The sequence below is a fragment of the Anoplolepis gracilipes genome, chromosome 7 (genome assembly GCF_047496725.1).
Source record: "Anoplolepis gracilipes chromosome 7, ASM4749672v1, whole genome shotgun sequence".
In the NCBI taxonomy this organism is placed as follows: domain Eukaryota; kingdom Metazoa; phylum Arthropoda; class Insecta; order Hymenoptera; family Formicidae; genus Anoplolepis; species Anoplolepis gracilipes.
In genome coordinates this window covers 9,017,356-9,037,981 of record NC_132976.1, presented here as the reverse complement: position 1 = coordinate 9,037,981, position 20,626 = coordinate 9,017,356, and the positions used below count along the sequence as shown (strand labels likewise).

General features: G+C 32.9%; 1 protein-coding gene across 12 annotated transcripts in view; it reads left to right on the top strand.

The window, feature by feature from the left end:
- The window catches only part of Cmpy (crimpy), a 268,239-nt gene extending 255,323 nt beyond the window's left edge, over positions 1-12,916 (top strand). For 11 of the 12 annotated variants that reach the window (XM_072895450.1, XM_072895448.1, XM_072895442.1 and 8 more), the window contains 6 exons: positions 1,405-1,578; positions 2,055-2,240; positions 6,512-6,867; positions 7,491-7,844; positions 7,911-8,111; positions 8,325-12,916. In XM_072895450.1, the coding sequence (XP_072751551.1) occupies positions 1,405-1,578; positions 2,055-2,240; positions 6,512-6,867; positions 7,491-7,844; positions 7,911-8,111; positions 8,325-8,570 (1,517 nt within the window). In that variant the 3' untranslated portion in view covers positions 8,571-12,916. The remainder of the gene's footprint in view (positions 1-1,404; positions 1,579-2,054; positions 2,241-6,511; positions 6,868-7,490; positions 7,845-7,910; positions 8,112-8,324) is intronic. The other variant, XM_072895451.1, reaches the window with a different exon arrangement.
- The last annotated feature ends 7,710 nt before the right edge of the window (positions 12,917-20,626 follow it).

Below are 20,626 nucleotides of genomic sequence, written 5' to 3'. Positions count from 1 at the left end.
GTCGTATAAAAAAATTGGAGAATTTTTATATCGAATCCATGAATTTTATAAAACAATAACATTGATAAACAATTAGATTTTACTATAAACAACGGTGATTATATATTATATAGGGGATTTACGATTATTGTTTCTGACGATTATTGTTTTGACGAATATTTTTACATCTTTGAAGTTTATCGGGATATATCTACTTTCACGTGAGAAATAAATAACGACGATTACAAATAATTCGTTTGAAAATAATCCAGTGCAACGGCTCTCGCATCGCATGACGTGTAATATCCGCTTCGATTCGCTTAAAAGTACCAGAAGTAGAATTCACCGTGGACGCGCGTATCTTTTTACTTCGTTTTTTAATGCCTTTTATTTGTCAGCGCGTCGTATATACCTTCGAGATTCCCGGTGGTTTTGACATCTATCGCAGCCTCGCAATTTTTCCTGTTTCGCATCTCCGGTATATACGCGACCTCCACGAAGAACACAATGCGCATATCTCTTTGGTCGGGATAATCCGTTGAATAAAATAATCGATCCTCGCCGTGTGTCTGACAAGGATATATTTTTTTCCTTCGCTCATTTGGGAATTTATATTAATGTCACCGGTACCACGTAAATCCATGGTGTTCGCCGATCCGGATCCGGATCCGGATCCGACAACCGACATCTTTTTTGCACACACGCGCGTTCGCGCGTTATATATACATTATCTACGTAATTACATAGTGTTCCCCGTCAGGTTACTAATGGGGAGGAGATTTAAAAGATTCATTAAGGACAACTTGGAGAAGACAGCGTGTATGCGCGCACGTGCGCGCACACACACACACAAATTTTAGTTTCAAGAAATTACGTCAGATCTGGAAGCGGAAAAAGAATGAGTTTTCCTATCTGACGTTTTAATTAGCGAATTTAATAATAAATATCGAATAGATATTATAGCTGAGAACGAGGCATTTAATAATATATGCCACTTTCCTTTGTATATTGTATATTATTGAAAAGGCGGATTAAGATAATCTCACTGGATATGTGGAATTAGCTGTCGGAACTCAAAAGCTAGTGCATTCTCTGCTAATGTCATTTTCGTTAAATTTCGATAAATTTACTCGAGAGATGTATGAAAGTAATAAGACGAATAATTCTCTCAGACTCTCCGCATACAACACAGTAAATTACTGCAACCGTTGATAATAATAAAGTATATACGGAATACAAAAAAATTCGCAATTTTGAGCCTTTCAAGAAGAATACATATGTCCAATATCCGAATGGCATATCTCTTTCGAGCGTCTTTGGAACGCTTTAAAAGAGCATCGTCCCTCTGTCGGACATATGGCCGTTCGTCTCTCCGGGAATTGCGGTCCCCGACGTTAATCTCGCTGGCAATTTTTCTGTTTCAAGGAGGAACCGATGGCTGTCCTCAGGATAGCGTGCCGAACGAGAACGACGGCGGTTGCAAATGCGCGGATTGTCCACCCCGCAAGTGTCGACCGGGTCAACGACCGGTGTCGGAGAGAGGCACGTTTTCCGGGACCCCCGGTAATTGCTGTCCGCGCTACAACTGCGTTCCCTCAGGTAATTGAATTCATAAACGCGAACCGCGACGGGAAATGGTGTTTGCTGAGTGTAACGATTGGCCGTGCGTGGAAAATCCGAGTCTATTACGTAAAACCGCGAGAAAATGATATACGATGGTGATCATAGTAATATCACGCTTTTCTCTTCGATTAAACTACATCATGCCGTTCGAGAAACGAATCAAATCGATAATGGAGCGTTGATCTTAGACGATTAAAGTGCGCTTTGATAGTAAAAGAACACTCTCTCTTCTAACGTTTACTGAGAATAAAATAATATAATATTCGCGTTATATGCTTTTGCTTTATAAAATTAAATAAAATTCTACGTAAAACATTGGAGATATTAATTATTGTCTAAAGCGCAATTAATATATAACAGTTTTTTTTTTTTTTTTTAATTGAAAGTAAAATATCTAACGAATCGATAATACAAGTTTGTAATCTCGAATCGCATCTCCCTCGGTTCTGCAGATCATCATCATCGGATCGAATCGTCATGTCCCGAGGACAGCGTTTTGACAGATGACGGTACCTGCAAATGCGTCCCGACGTGTCCACCGCCCAAATGCCGACCTGGTCAACGGCCGATTCAAGTACGAGCAGCGAAACCCGAGACACCCGGTAGCTGCTGCCCCCTTCTTGACTGCAGACCCTTAGGTAATTACGAAAGATCGTAATCGAGGTTACGTCTCCTGTCAGCGATAGAAATACATCATGTATTGGATCGATATCTCGTGGATCTTTTTTCTCTCTCTCTCTCTCTCTCTCTCTCTCTCTACTTTCTTTCTCTTTCGTTGAATTTTGCTCCGATACGGTCTCTCTCTCTCTCTCTCTTTCTTTCTTCGATGCTCCAATTGCAATCTGCAAGCTCGTTCGTCGGGCTTGTAACTTCAATGTACTTCAAATATCAGCACGAAGAACTTTCAACTCGATCGTAATCAACGCGTTTTCTAACGCATAACATTCCATTACCGAGAGGAAGAAAAAGATAATGAATGAGAAAGAGCGATCGCATATATGTGCATTAAATATATGAGGAGGGTAATGAGATTTTTAAAAGATCAAAGAGCTTCCCGACGAAACGAAGGAAATGATTTTCATCGTTTGACATGTACACACATCCGCATATCCGTGGATTACAAAAATTCCTCAAGTTTTCACCGAGTTCAGAAAATTATCACGAGGGAGGATAATTTTTCTATCTCAGAGGAAGATAACTTTTTTCGCTCGGAGAATCCCACCTTTTTTAATTATAGACTAGATGTACAAACGAAGACTGTTTTATTATATTAACTTTCTCATAAAAATTATGCGAAAGTTCCATGTGAAAATTAAATATCTTTTTAAATGCCAATGCAATTTAGAAAACAGTGTTTCCTAAATTGTGTTCTAAAATCCGTAGCCGCTTTATAAATGCTAGTCGTGCAGATTATAAGCAGAGATAATGCTCAGATGCGATGTATTTCAACCGCGCAACGAGCAGCGGTTTTTAAGTTACGACATTTAAAGTTATACCGGATACCCTCGCTGCAAGAACTTTCGATCTACCTGTTGAATTTTAATGAAGTCATTCTTATCTTGCAAAATCGCAAGCGAGTGAGCGTTGTCTCTTTCTCCTTCTCTCTTAGTTGAAATTTAATAGTATGTACTCCACATGTATATATATTATAAAATTTAATAATTTTTTTCATTACAAGAGCATATAATTTATCAATAACTACTTTATCAAATCATTACACTAAAAATATTATCACTCTTCCTCTTTGAATAATATTTTATTAACGACTTATTGAACTTATTACTCTTTCAATGTAATCCGCCATTTTCATGCTTAGAAGTGCTTTAATAATCCCTTTCTTGAATATTTCAAGTATCGTAAGAGACAACAGCTTCTACAATAAATAAAAAATACTCTAGCTGCGTTAAAATAAAATAAAATACATGTGCAAAGTATACAACTTCAATACATTATAATTGATTATAGATCACTCTCTTTTAGTCTATTAGATTTCCGGCAATTAAATATCGTTTTATGTCATACGGTAAATTCACTTTGGTTCTATGTCGCGCAGAATAGTGTTTAAACAGCTACGCGACAATTAAACAGTGTTCTACCTTGTTAACAATATTCATTAGCCTACAGTCCGCATTATCGGTCGCGCGTACACGGTTGATGCGTCGTTTAATTAATACGCTTTTGTCGAAAAGTACACGTGATAATAAATATTGACGTAAACCTTGATACCATACAGCGATATATAGCGATACAACCGATTTAAATTATACAGATTTCTCTCTCTTGCTCTCCACCTTTCTCTATCTGGTTTTCGTTGCAGTACATACGTTTTATTATGTTACTATGTTAATTACAAAAATAATTATTTCCCGAGTGAGATTTGGTATTTTAAGCGAAGCTGAAATACACGATGTTTGCAATTGATTTACTGCGAGCGTTTTATTTGTTTTATTTACCTGATTATTTTTTGTTTGATTTTGAATCTAGAAATATGAATTCATAAGCGGATAATTTTACCGTAAAGAGAGTCTCGTGATATTTGATATCAACTTGTTTCCCACATCTCGTAAAACCTTAGAATTCTTCATTTAACGCGCCTTTGTTCTTCCCATCCTTTTTGGGACTTTCATTCTTTCTCTCTCTCTCTTCCTCTACTGAGAGATTATATCCTTAATATTTTCTACCCAAAGCGCTTTTATTATTGCTCCCAATTTGAACCGTCAATATCGTCTTTTCGCTGGAATATGAGGCAACAAAGAGTAATGGAAACATCCCGAATAACGAAAACGGAATGAAAAGCCTCGAGCGTATAAAAAGAGAAACGCACACCCTTTCATATTTCTTGCAAAAGCTTTGCGAATTTAGCTTTTTCCGACGGGCAAGCTCTGTATGTGAAATGGCGGGAAAACGTATTACGTACGCGAGGGACAGCCGGTTAGCCAACGACCGACGCGTATATCGGATGAAAAAAATTCGTTCGAATTTTTTTCCCTTTCAACGCGAATGTATGTTACATACGTGTGTAGCGACAAGGAAATAATGGCAGCTATGAACGCCGTACGCCCGCGCGTCAACCCAGCGGTGCGGTTCTCGAAAATTGTTTTTGCCGTTGCGTTATCGTGGCCGATTTTTCACGGGGATGAATGTGCCACTTTAAAGTTCGGGAGGCGTTATGAATGAACATTCGTAAATGAGACGGCTACGAATAGATATATATTCGCGTCCCTTCCAAGGCCCTCTTGGCCTACATGTTTACGGATGCGAAAAGCGTTCGCGTTAAAATCGACATCTCAAGATGCAATAACTAAAACGTACGATGATACACTTGTTGTAGGCAAGAAAATCCGAAACATTCTTTAGTATCTGTCGTTGAAAAAAAAGAAATCGCGAAAAAAATTAAATCAAACTTCAAATAGGGAACAACATGTTACTGGATTACGACACGCGTACCATTTTCGAGGTGACGACAAGTTTATTTCATCAACGCCAAGGGCGAATTTGGAGAAAGACCGACAGTATATGTAGCGCCGTTTCATGCAGAAAAGATCGACGCTCAAGGGTTTACTATCCACGGAGTATACTTGGGCATGCAAATTTCACGTACAGGCAGTTGGTTGCATAAAGAGAAGAAGAAGGAAGAGAGTAGAGACAGGGAGAGATAGAACACACATATAAACGCTCTAAGCGATGCCTTTGCGTGAATAGCGAAGCCATCAACGGGAGCTTAATCGCGTGGTTTCACGTCAAAAACGCTCGACAGTTTTAATGACAGCGATACGATCCCGTAGTCGTTTGTCTAACGAAATAATATCGCGGATAATCAGATTTTCGCGACACTGGGAGAGGCGCAAGACAACTTTGTATATACGTATACCTGCAGAGGGGAACTATGAATATTAAGCGAGATTGCAAATCTTTATAAGATTCTGCAATTTCCGCCGCTTTGATGATTACCGAGCGCTTGTCGCCGTTGGAAAATTGGCGAATAATGACTTGATCGTCGAAGAGGAAGATAATACGCGCGCTCTCGTAATCTCGTATGCATAATTAACGGCCGCCCGGCTAATAACGCGATGACTCGTCACCGTCGTCGAGCGAAAATCGTCCGGCAAGATTGAAGGACTCGTTAAAAACGTGATTGCACTTTTGTGAGAGGCTGCGATTTTTCTCCGGACCGAGAGGCGAGGTCGTGTCTGAAAGGCGCGCTCGACGTCGAAAAATCCGTCGCAACAATTTTATGCAAGAGTTTGCAAACTCCGGAAACATCGAGGTACTCGTTCAAGTTTTCCTCGTTCGCTCGTGAAACTAACATATTTGGGTTAGCGACGCTTCCCGGCGGCGATGCCGTGTGACTTATTTATAAACCACCTTCAAAAAATATCTCCATTTTTTAGCGTATTACAAAATCTCAGGAAAAAGAAATAACTGCATGAGGATGCATTGATGAATAATGTTTAATGTTTAATAGTATGGTCAAAAAATATTTTTAAATGTTTTTACACAATTGTTATTTAAATAGTAGCGATTTTTCAATGTATTTAGCGCTGCATATTTTCTTCTTTAATAAACAATATATTAGATTCGATTATTCAGAGTGTTTCATTTTAATTAAGTCGAATATCTTTAGAAATCAAGGAATTTCAGAACAAAATGTTTTAGACAAAAATTGCTTGAAAAATTGATTTGAAGAAAAAAAAGGATGGGATATTAATTTAACTATTTTCTAAAATTCTTTGATTTTCAAATATTTGACTATTATATTAATTAAAATGAACACCCTGTATATATATATATATATATATATATATATCATTCTTTATTTTCATCAATGCGTAATCTGCCGTTAGACAAATTTCAATCATTAACGCCTTTAATCTCTATTCAACTCCTGTTTTTCTGTTTGTATTTTTAGATCCGATCTCCTGGGTGAAACCCGAGGAGAAGCCGCAGAATTGTATTCACGAGGGCGTCTCGAGGAGGCTCGGCGAGGAGTGGAAGCAGAACGACTGCATCACTTGCACCTGCAACGAGGACGGAACTGCGTCTTGCCAAACTACCATGTGCAAGTCCTGCGAAAACGCGATACCGCCCGATCCCGGCGAGTGCTGTCCTCATTGTCCACCACCGACTAACAGTAGCGGCAGCTTTGATCATCGTCCTGACAGCGATTCTTGCGAAACGTCGCTGGACCATTGCAAGATGAAGTGTTACCACGGTTTCCGCACCGACAAGAATAACTGTCCGATTTGCGAGTGCGCCGACGATTTGGTAAGAACGTCAAATAATCGGGGATAATCGCGATTTCAAATAAACTGATTCGCAAATAAACTGAGCCGTTGGGCTTTTATTTATTCTTTGTAAAATAAATGTTATAAAAGATTGCATTGCAAAACAATTACATTTTTTAATCGATATTTTTATTCGATAAATTTAACTTTGAAAAACGAATTTCTCTCTCGAATAGCGTATATAAAATATATTTAACATCTAATGCAATAAAATGTAAATAGTGCGCGTACAAACTAGAATACGATGGAATAAATAAAAACTGTTTCCGCGTTAGTTGACATTTATCTTACGTTGACAATGCAATTTCTCTCATAATGTCTTCTCATTCATCGCAGAAACGTTTGCTATCAACCCTAATTAAGTCCGTCTCGGCAACATCATGCCGCGCGGATTTCCAGTCGTGACCCGGATAAGAGAGGAGACACAGTTTCTCTTATCTCGCCGAAACGTACCTGTGCAGCTGGTGTAAGATTTCTTCTCGCAACTATCGCGCAGGGCGAAGTTGGCGGATAAGAGAAATTCCGGCGGTCTCCTCTCACCGCTACCGCTGCGCGTTTTATCTATCTCGCGACGCGCTGACGACTCTCGTCTTCTCCCTTCAGGAGGTCGACCTCGTGCCGGATGTGCTGCCGGAGGATTACAAAGTTTGCCCGGAACTACCGCACTGTGGACTGAACTGCGACCTCGTCAAGGACGAGGACGGTTGCACGGTGTGCGCCTGTCAGACGCCGCCGCGTTATTATCCGCCGCCGAACGACACCGTCCCGGACGCGGCTAATGACAAGAAGATCTGTCCGGAGGTCAAATGCGATCTTCACTGCGAACGCGGCCTCGTCATGGACGAGAACGACTGCACCTTCTGCGAATGCAAGCCGTCCACCGCCGGCTGTCCGCCGCTTGTCGGATGCAGAAAAAGATGCAGTTTCGGTTACAAAACAAACAAACGCGGCTGTCTCGTAAGTATTAATGTCCGTATATGGGCTATTAAAGTATCCTCGAATAACCGAGCAATCTCTTTGCAGATATGCCGCTGTCGAGCTTCGTGCATGGACCATTTGAACGAGACGCATCCGGAGGGATCGACTTGGCATCCGAACAGCTGCACCACGTGTACTTGCGAGGCCGGCGGACGACTTAATTGTAAAGAAACCATCTGTTCGGTGGCCTGCAATAATCCCTGGCCACCGAAACCGGGCACTTGTTGCCCTGTGTGTCCGATCACGGTAAATTTCGTATTATCGTTTCCCTTATGATGCTGCTAATATGCAATACTTACCGATGCACGCGTTTAACATTTTAAATAAATTATTTTTTTTTAGTGTTTCTAAGATATTTTTACGAACACAAAATTTTGAAAAATAAATTAAAAGCTGTGTACTCGATAAGCAGCCTACTAAAAGGAGTGATTTTTTTAAAATTATGTATGTTTGTTTCAGACGATCAAGAAAAACGACACGATTAATCAGATCACCAGCCGAGGTTGGGGCACAGTACCGATTACATTAATCATCGTACTCGCGCTACTGTGCCTACTACTGATAATCCACATCGTGCGCAACCGATTCCGCGGCCGTCTGTCACCTTCGGAGGCTTCGTACGCGTCGTATCCGCCGCAATATTACAAGTGTGTGCCCGCCTATGACACCCCGGTGCATCGGAACGAGAAGATCGTACCTTTGTAAAAGACTGTTGTTGATCCCCAAAGAGAGCGCGCGATTATCTGCGAACACAATTTTGCGATGGCGCGCAAATACAAGCGATTCGCTAACTGTTTTATATACGCGATATATCGTGTCGACAAGATCCGGCGACTCGGGACTTTACGATCGCGATTGCACGATATCGTTATTAACTCTTAAACAATAGATTTTTCATTTGTAAATTACAGTGCATTGTTCATAGACAAAGAAATGTGGTAATTATCTTGTATAAAAAATTATAGAAACTTTTCAAAAAAGTTTTTCGAAATTATATAAACTCTATCAGATCAAAATTCTGTCAAGTTCGAGATATATACTAAATTATTCCATGTTGATGAATGGAAAAGATGCCTTTTAAGAGTTAATAACAGCGGATGATTTATAACGCCGATAGTTTATTGCCAGACATAAATCTGTTGCTAACATCACGCTAATTCAAGGATAAAGCGAATATTGGAAAAGACTCAAATGTCGCGCACGAAGTATTGCATAACTCTCTCTCTCTCTTTGGGTCCGGCTGAAAATACTTTACGTAGATTCAGTATTATCTGTAAGCAGCAGTGAGTGTGTGTTGCGAACTTTAAAAGAGAAAAGAAGAAAGAAGGAGGTGAGAGAGAATTCGAACCAAACTTATAAAACGTATTTAACGAACCCTCTTGAATCCCTTGACTTCATATGACACGCACCGTGTAACTTGTAAATTATAATTAAAACCGTAGCGTAATTATGGTTAATTAATATAGGTATAAATGTATTAATGTTAATCCATCGTAGGACACCCTAACTTAAATTTTAAAAAATCGTAAAAGAGACAGGTCTTCACCGTAGTATTAGTTCCCTTGATCTCTGGACCACCATTATTATCTTGTGTTATATTAATGAGCGTTTATATGAAATAAAAAGTATTCGTTTTTTTTTGCATGCGAATTTTCAAATTCACAGCGATCCGAAGCGATTATCGAATGTCTCTTACGAGGTTAAAATAATATTTTTTTATTACTTTTATAGTTTTTATTATATTATTACGGAAATTTATATTATTATTGAAAATATTTTTTGTTTACTTTAATCAGTTTTCCGTTATTTTTCGTACATTTTTGTATAAATTTTGTTTAATGTATATTTTTGCTTTTTCGGTATTAATTCTTTTAATTTAAGATTTATTTAACCACCTTACGGCGGTTGATTTGTGAGAACAAATTTATAGACTTAATCGTAGGTTAGCTGTTAACAACTGTGTTATTAGACTGTTCCTATATGTTCTACCTTTTATTATTAATATATAAAGTTTCTCGTAAAATAAAATTAAGTCGAAAAATAAAGTCTCCCTTTTATTACTAATATAAGTCTCTCGTACTCACTCGCTGCGAGTACAACGTGTAATATTTATATTCAATGAGAATTCCTAATTGCGTCTTATATGCACGGAATGAAGCCGTCGCACCTTGCGAAGGGATGAAGGAGGTACGTGTACATATACCATAAAAGTTTAGATTAAGATGAAACTGACGCGACGCTGAAAGCTCTCGTTTCCTTCGAAACTCTGTCGCGGTACGATCGACTTTAAGATTTGCCCTCGATGCGACGTGAGCGGCAAATACCCTACCCCGGTGCACGGATCACGATAGCGTTACATAATACACGATTACGTTCCGTAACTTCTCGGTTGCTTGTACATACACGCCCGGAAGTTCGTTTCTCCGGTGGTTTGCGAATTCTCGGGTGGCGAACCCGAATTATTTTCGGATGCTAACTAACAGCACGCTTAGATAGACGCATCCCTCTCGTTCGTACATATTTCACGCTATGATGGAACATGTGGCAACAACACACAACAAGTCAGTGATGATATAACGTAATACAATATGAGTTTGTGAAATGCGGAGATGAATACGAAAAATGAAATTGCGAGAGAGGAGAACGGATGAAAATCGGCGAAATCAAATTTGAGCATTCTTATTGACAAGGATAAAATGGGAGGAATATAAATCTGATTTGATAATTATCTATACATTGAACGTGAGTGAACATACTTTGAACGATGCAAGGCCGAACAACTGATTCCCCTGCGACCGCCAATGAACCATACATATCCATGTGCTTATACGAACCCATGTAGCTCGCGTCTTCTCTTCCTTCTTAATTAAAACACATACATATATTTTTTCAATGTGACTTGTCTTATATATCTCGTATGTATAATCGTATAGCCTACACATTAGACTTATTTATACGTACACGTGTAATCGTGCAAACAACCGGTGCGCGCATACCATACACATTTACTGTCTATAAACCGCAGGCTGTATTTCCACACGTGTGTGTATGTACTTTGGAGACAATATGTACGTAGTATACTAACGAGATAGAGAGGCCCGGATAGCGTATATATCTATAAGGATGATTTCTTTTCTTGTTGTATGCAGTATGCACGTCGGCAGTAACAATAACAATTAATGATAACAATAGAGTAATGATATAATTTAGCACGTACACGGTTCTCGACGAATCCAATTCATAACGGACAGTGTATACAATAAAATTTGTGATAGACGATAATTGGACATTCGTCTGCGCCCTTTGCAAAAAAGAATTTCTGACTTTTCCGAGAAATTTTGTAACATATAAATGCCCACAGGATTTGTGATCTACTGTTGCGACGCCGTATTCGATTTATCCCTAACTTTCTGTTTCAACTCTCCGGTAAAAGATATGATTTAAACAACTGTGTTGGGAAAAAGAAAAAAGAATTAAAAGGATTAAATGTGGCCTGTTTTTTTTTTGTCGGACTTGTCTTACCAAACAGGCAAGTCGCACTTGTGTTTGCGGTGAGAATTTCAAAAAGGAATGCAAATATCATATTGTGACGTCATTCGCGCGATTCTATCGATAAAATCCTCCCTTTAAAATTGAGATAAAATTATAATTGTAATTTATATAATTGAGACAAAAATAAAATATATTTCCTTCATCCGCTAAAAAGAATCACATCATACAATATTTATAGACAATTTGTAACTAAGACATTACATACAGTATATACAATGGGAACATATTTTATATCCCGCGCTAGATATCCAATTATTTGCATCGCAAGAAAACAGAGCCTAATGTATAGGGTGTCCCGAGAAAGATGTACAGAATAGTCTAAGATGCGGATACTTTTTATTATTTTAATGGAGGAGAGAATATATAAGATATCTCGAAACACTACCAGGATGACAATAATAGATTCTTTAATCAATTTGGAATTGTCGAAAAAAGATCAATATTTTTGCAAATTTTCAATTTTTTTCTTAATTGTATATTTTTATAAAAGTTTGAAATTAAAATTTTATTAAAGTAAATTCCATCTGAAAATAACTGAAGAACATAGTCTTGATAATCTTTTGGCTTCACAAAAATTTAGTTTGTGAAAAATATTTTTTTTAAACCATTTATATTATTCGAGTATTGTTGATGCTTTGCTAAAAAAATTATCTTCAAATTGGCTAAAGAATTTGTTATTAAAAAGACATCCAGTAATTTTTACTATTATCTCGTATTTATTTATAAATTTTTAGAATCAATTTTATCTCAACGAAAATTTTAAACAGCGTTTTATTTCTTGAATATTTTAACTAAATATTTTATTAAATATTTACAATATTAATTAAATATTTCAAATTAATTGACAAAATTAAATTTTAAAAGGTATTTCTTATTAAAAAATATGTTGAAGATATTTTTTTAAAGGTTTCATTTTTTAATTATAACAAATAAAAGTTTGGAGAAAATTAAGTCATGTACTATTCAAAAATTTAAAACAACGTTTCATTTTTTTAACATTTTGACTATTTTATTAAATATTTACAATATTAATTAAATATTTCAAAATAATTGACACAATCAAATTTTAAAAGGTATTTTTTATTAAAAAATATATTCAAGATATTTTTTTCAGAGGTTTAATTTTTTAATTATAACAAATAAAAGTTTTGAAAAAATAAAGTCGTGTACTATTCGTGTACATTTTTTCGTAGTTATCTATATATGCATATAGGAGGACACTAGGACGATTATCGAAACGCAATAGAGAATAGATAAAAGAGACTAACAGTTTTTGGACTCAAACTGGTTTTTCAATGCAGTTAATGCGAACAAATCGAGTAGTGTGTTGTACTTGTGCGCTCTTTGTACAAAATCCCTGTAACGTGATCATATCAGTGTATAACTTAGATTTACCTATAACATATACGTATATTATACATACTGGATGCGCAATGTTGTGAAATAGCTCTTGTATGTTAAATAAACCGAGATTATAAATAAAATTGTTAATATGTGAATAGATTAATTTTTATTATTGTCTCATTAAACTCTGCCTTTTTTTGAGATATATTTTTACTTCAAAATATTCTTTATTGTATTGTATTGCATTGCAAAAATCTTAAAAATGTGTATTAATAAATTTATATTATACAATGTTTAAAATTATGCACAATTGTATAGTTTAGTTTTCAATTCAACACCTTGTAAAAATTATTGTATATACGTTTGCATCTACACATATAAAATATATAAATATTCCATTCTCTTGCTTTTAATTTATTGTAAAATTATTAATTATATTCTAATCAATTTATTTTTGTCATTTATAATTTAGCAAATAACAGAGACAATATACTGAAATTATCTTGTAAAATTATTTTCATAAAAAAATAAAAGATTCTAAACAATAAAATTATTTTTCACATGCATCAATGTAACTGGTTATATTAAAAACATTTTTAATATAGTTTACATTGTGAAGAATATTATTACACTAGATGTGGAAATGTTCGCGCTCCCCGTAGAGTGCGTCAACTATGCAATTTTTTGGAAACGAAACACGTCCTCATTTTTAAAAGGGTGGGGGAAAGGACAAAGGAGAAATTTAAAATCTAATAAATGCTTTTCAAAGTAGAGACTTTAAGCTTTAAAATAAAAAAAAATTTTTCAAATACGACCATTTTTGACGGAGTTATGCTTATTTGAAATCATGCAAAATTTTGCATAAATTTACATATGCGATAATTTTGATCGCTAGTGTATAATTATTATATAATAATTATAATATAAAATATTATTATATATAATTATTATATATAATATAGCTTTTTATTAAAATTATTAATGTAATTATTATTATTATTACTTTACTATAAATAATAATTTCGTGCGCACTTTCTTTTGTTTTGTAATGTATTTTGCATTATATTACACAATTATAACATATAATATTTTGCATTTTTTTCCATTTGCTACTGATGTTTAATGACTACATGATTTCAGTTGTATATTATGAAATTGAATGCAAATGATAATATTCCAAATATATAAATATAGACAGATGAAATTGAATTACCCCGAAGAAGTAATATCTAATGGTAAATCTATAACAAGTACAGTCGGACCTCTTATCCTACGACATTTTCGGTCCGGAATCTTTCCCTTAAACCTCTGATCCTACGACAAAAATTTGAGAGTGGGGGTATAATTCCCCTTTCGCGGTCGTAGCATGAGAGGATTTTTTGTCGTAGGATAAGAGGTTTTGTAGCATAAGAGAGTCGTAGGATAAGAGGTCCGACTTTATATCCTCGTAACTTTATTTTAAGATAGAATCATAAAATGTTTAACGCAAATAAGTAATAAGTACAGTTTTAGAAAATGGATGGAGGCAATATTTTATGAATTTGATGTCAAATGGCTCACTGGTCCTCATCTATCTTTGAAACCATTCAATCTCGCTGCTTACAAAAAAAAGGTATGGAAGTGTCGAAAATGTCATATTTTTTGAAATCCTCTCTTCTCTTTTTAATTTTTGAAAAATCTGATTATGTAGTTTTAAAATACATTGAAAACCATAGAACTTTTATTTGAAACTTTTTTTATATCTCTTATATACCGTTTCGACGGTATTCGCTCAGATATGTAAAAACTGATTTTTTTTCAAGAGAGCGTTTCACCCACTTAATGGCAGTAAAACCACATATAAAAAAATACGTGTCTCCTATTTTCACCTAGACTATAACATATTCAAAGCATATTAAAATCGGAAGGGACGCTTCTATACCTTTCCTCGTTAGACCTGCCAGATTTGCTTAGTGTTTTTATTTTATTTGCGCTGACGGTATCAATACTTTCAGGATTATGTGACAACAGCATTTATAGAAGTTGGCTGGTGACTTGTATATTTGAAACCATATCCGTAAACAAAGAAAATTTAATATATCAAAGAGATTTTAAAAGTTCTCATGACTGTAATAACTTTTTCATTTTCGGTAACGGTATTTCTGAATATCTACGAAACAATAAGTGAAGTATATATAATCAAGAAGAAAAGAATATTAATGAGTTAAAAAAGCATCAAATGTTATAAGTTAAAGAATCATCAAGACGATTACGATATAAATTTAATTTGTACAATATTTATTATAATATTATTATACGTAATGTAATATTATATTATATTATATATAAAAATTTACTTTTGCTTTTTATTTTATTTATAAGTTCTTTATTATTTTATTAATTTGTTTTCTTATTTTACTTTATGTTCTATTATTATGCAGCTATTTATAAACGCATCATTTTCGTTAACCAATGGAGTCATAAAAAATTAGAATAAAATTCTTATTATCACAACAAAAGATACATATGTATAAATAAAATATTATCTGTCTTTGAACCCAAATGCAATATAGAGAACTTTCTTTCTTAGCTTAGTAAGGGCAGTATAGAGAACTTTCTTTCTTAGCTTAGTAAAGGCTTAACTGTATCTGTTTTAGAAATACGTACAAATAAATGTATATTTTACCTGAGTATTGTTTGACAGAGTTTATAGATTCGATGTAAAGTGCACTCCAGCAAGCAACTGAGTACTTTGAACATAACGTCGGTAAAAAACAACATATGTATACAACGTAATGTATAGGTATTTACTTAGGAAAAAAAGAAATGTTTATCTCCTTTAATGTAATTTGGATATACTGTAGAATAATTGAAAATGAAAAATATATATTCTTTTAGAAATATCTCGTTACTTTCAATAATTAAAATGCTTTCAGTGATTAAAACAATACATTCCAAGTCTAAAGATTCATTGAATTTTATACTAAATTAACACAATAATGAACTGTATAAAAAATATTTAGACAACATTTAATAACATTCTACTTTTCGAAAATATCATAAGTACTTCTTTAATGTGCATATTAATGTTTATATTATTAATAATTTTATATATTAAATAATATTAAAATTAGTAATATTATTAATGTTTGTTATTGTTATTTTTATTAAAATTTCAAAATTTCGACAAAGTAGGTTGTATTCGGTTTTTTAAATAAACTTATTTATTTATAGTATTACTATTTTTAAGTATGCAGATCCTTATTGATAGAAATTGTAATTCAATAAATATATCTGAAAAAAACAGTTGAAATAAAAATTATAAAGTCAATAAAGATAAAAGAACAATGTTATTGCTACAAAAGATAAATATCATATAACATGAAATATATCGAATTATTTTTCAGATTTTATGTAATTAGATATGTGAAAGAGAACATGTTATTGTTATAAAAATGTAGTTAGTATTTATTTACATAATATTTTATTAAACTTATTAAAATGAGAGAAGAACACATTTGCATATTTTTTTATTAAAATAAATGTAAATGAGATAACTTATCATTAATTTAAACAAGATAACTAAACTTATATACTGTATATGTTTGTTTTCATAGTTTTGATTGTGTGTATACAATGAAAAATGCATTGTGGAAACACAAAATCATTCGAAATGATTGGGAGAGTCCTAATGACTCTGTTGACTTCTAATAATGGTTGGTGTAATGAAAATTGCCTGAGATAATAATTAACACATTTACCAGCAGCACAATAGAGTTTTTTCTCGTTTTTGTTATCTCCAATAGTAAATATTAATGTGATTAAATTTTAAAATTGACACATCATACAGTTTGATACAGCTTTATATTTTTTTAGAAATTGAACGCTTATCAATTTCTTTACTTTTTATACCATCATAATGCAGTCCAACACCATTTTTCGTCAATCTTCGGAATATACAGAATACTTAAGATACGTATATTAAACTAGTACAGCCACTTGGGCAGAATACTTTACTCTCGGGCCGAATCTAGCACAGCCACCTAATTGTGCACATCGGTTTTTTTCTGAAATGAATGGAGCAACAAAATCCGTAATAAAGCAACACATTAGTAACAAATTAGCAACAAAAGAGCACTAAATTTCTGTGTAGCTTTTATTCAATTGTGTCGAAGTGGCTGTGCCAGCTTAATATACGTTTAGGATACTTTTGACAGTCAAAATTTATGAACCTTTTTTAATTATTTTGTGAATACAAGTCAGAATATATCGATTAGTGTTGAAAATCATAATGTTATTTTCATTTGCGTTTGATTTTAATTACAACGATGTTTCTGACACAATGAATTTTCTTATTTATACTTTTAATGCTTTTGTATGTGTACACAACTATTTAGTCTTAACATTTTACATAATCTTTTTTTTTTGTATTTGTACTTTTTATTATTTTTTGTTTCATTATTATTTAACTAATCTGACTTTTTTTTCATCTCTGCTCTTTACATTTTATTTGTATGAAAAGTGTACTAATTGCCATTTCGTAATAATAAGATAATTAATAATGATATAGTACAATAATACATATATTTATATAATATATATTATAATATGTATTATAATATAATAAAGAAGTTGCAATTAATGTTATTCTATTCTGTTAAATATTATTTTGTGTTGTATTGCAATCTTAAAAATATGTATGTATTAATAATAAATTCATATTGATACAATATTTAAAATGTCATTATGCATAATTGTATAGCTTAATTTATTTTCAATTCAAAACGTTGTAAAATTTATTGTATACATTTGCATCTATAACAATAAATATTTTATTACTAGGAGTTGTGACAAACTCTCGGTGCGGACTCTACTGGGGCATGTGACCCTGGAGAGTTTTTGAAGGGTTCGTTACATTCCAAAATTAATTTAAAAAAAAAAGAAACAGAGAAAGAGAATATACATATATATATATATTTATTCTCTTTGTATATATATATATATATATATATATATATATATATATATATATATATACACTACTCAAAAGAAAATAGGGAACACTTTTCATACGTCAAAAAATAGGTTATTTTTAAACTATTGTAACTCAATGAAAGATCATCGTACGCAAATTTAGAAAAAAGCATTTTGAAGCTTGAAGTTTCAACTTTAACATGCAATCGATAATTAAAAAAAAAAATTTATCTTCTCAGTGCTATCCCTTAAAAAAGCGCGCTCAGTTTTTTTTCTTAAAATTACGTATTTTTGACGCTCTGTAGCTAGATAAGAAAAATTCTCTCGACAATCTCAAGTCAATTTCCATAAAATACAATGTTTTACCTACAAAATGCTTTTTTAAAAATTTTCTTACGATTTTTTTTGGCCGAGTTACATGACTTTGAAGCTAAACTTGCGTTTTTCAGAAAAATTGACGATACTCGGCGAAAAATCATCGTACAAAAATTTAAACAAAAGCATTTTGAAGCTTGAAGTTTCAGCTTTAACATGCTATCGATAGTTTTAGAAAATTTTTTTATCTTTTTAGTGTACCCTAAGAAAAAAAAACACTGTTTTTTTCATAAAATTACTTATTTTTGACATTCTGCAGTTTTATAAAAAAATTTTTCTCGAAAAATTCAAGTCAATTTCCATAAAATATAACACTTACCTACAAAATGCTTTTTTAAAAATATTTCGACGATTTTTTTTGGCCAAGTTACATGACTTTAAAGTCAACCTTAAATTTTATTGAAAAATGACATTTTCCGCCGGCATTAGCATTACCCAATGTGCACCACGTGGAGGTTGCCGGTCGGATTTTGCACATCACGCGTGTGTGTGCGTGTGTGTGTGTGTGTGTGTGTGTGTGTCACAGCAAAGATAAGGAGTTCGTCACACACATACACACACGTGATGTGCAAAATCCGACTGGCAACCTCCACGTGGTGCACATTGGGTAATGCTAATGCCGGCGGAAAATGTCATTTTTCAATAAAATTTAAGGACTTTAAAGTCATGTAACTCGGCCAAAAAAAATCGTCGAAATATTTTTAAAAAAACATTTTGTAGATAAAGTGTTATATTTTATGGAAATTGACTTGAATTTTTCGAGAAAAATTTCTTTATAAAACTGCAAAATGTCAAAAATAAGTAATTTTATGAAAAAAACAGTTTTTTTTTCTTAGGGTACACTAAAAAGATAAAAAAATTTTCTAAAACTATCGACAGCATGTTAAAGCTGAAACTTCAAGCTTCAAAATGCTTTTTTTTAAATTTTCGTACGATGATTTTTCGCCAAGTATCGTCAATTTTTCTGAAAAACGCAAGTTTAGCTTCAAAGTCATGTAACTCGGCCAAAAAAAATCGTAAGAAAATTAAAAAAAAAACATTTTGTAGGTAAAACATTGTATTTTATGGAAATTGACTTGAGATTGTCGAGAGAATTTTTCTTATCTAGCTACAGAGCGTTAAAAATACGTAATTTTAAGAAAAAAAATCTGTGAGCGCTTTTTTAAGGGATAGCACTGAGAAGATAAAATTTTTTTTTTAAATTATCGATTGCATGTTAAAGTTGAAACTTCAAGCTTCAAAATGCTTTTTTTTAAATTTGCGTACGATAATTTTTCATTGAGTTACAATAGTTTGAAAGTAGCCTATTTTTTGACGTCTGAAAAGTGTTCCCTATTTTCTTTTCAGTAGTGTATATATATATATATATATATATATATATATATATGCAAATATTAAAGTATAAAAAGTCTTTTAAATTATATAGATTAAATTATTTATAAAACAATTGATATATCACTTTTGTTATAGGTACTGATTAGTCGATTTTGTGATACGATTGTTTTACTTTACGTTATTAATTCAAATTATATTAAAAGTATAGAAAAGTCGAACAATAAACTATAAATCGGATAAATTATATTTGACTCTAATAATCGATAGAAAAGTATTCTCTCTTACTTGATTAAATATAAACACATTATGCAAAATACGCGCTTCGAGATCTATTGTTGCGATATAGTTACATGTAGGCATTATTTATAAAAGATAATTATGATAATTGTATTTTGATGACTTATTGCAGTCGCATTTAAAAAAGAAATGGAGTTTTTCTGAATAAATTAAGTAATTTTAACCAAAAATATGTTACATAATAGACCATTTTTTTATAATAATAAAATTATGTTAAATGAAAATATACTTTTTTTCCTCTTTATTTCTTTCCCTTCTTTTTCTTTCTTTGAATATACATATATATTAGGAATATTGTTTTCATACAGGTATCACTAGTGTTATCTATCAGAGATTGTTTGCATTATCTCGATTCATTTCTAGATAGTGAGTTTATCAGCTGCTGTACAAAGTCTTCACTATTAACCTCGACATTCCTTATATTTGTATTTTTTCTCATAAACATTGAATAGATTTTTAACGTGATATTTGCCAATAATTAAATATTTTTTTAAACTTTGTAGATAAAATAGATATAAAATATAGATGTAAAAAAGTTTAATAATTAAAAAGAAATAATTTGCAATTAAAAAAAATTAATTTATTGATTGTAAGATTAAGGAAAATGTGCAGAAATGTTTATATGTATATACATCGATACATAATAATATAGCTTTATGTGCATTTTTTATAAAACAAAATAGGAAAAGAGAAGGGTGTAGGGTTTATAGGTCTATTTATTAAAAGCCAGTGATTCATAATACATCGTTATTTCTTGACATTATATACATTACATACATAATCCGTTTAATATCGTATGTGTACCCTTCTCGGCTATATACAGTTAATAATGAAAAGTATAGGTAGCACAATTTTTCTCAGCTGCGCTACACGCTAATTGCTTTTTCTCTGTTACTTTTCTCTGC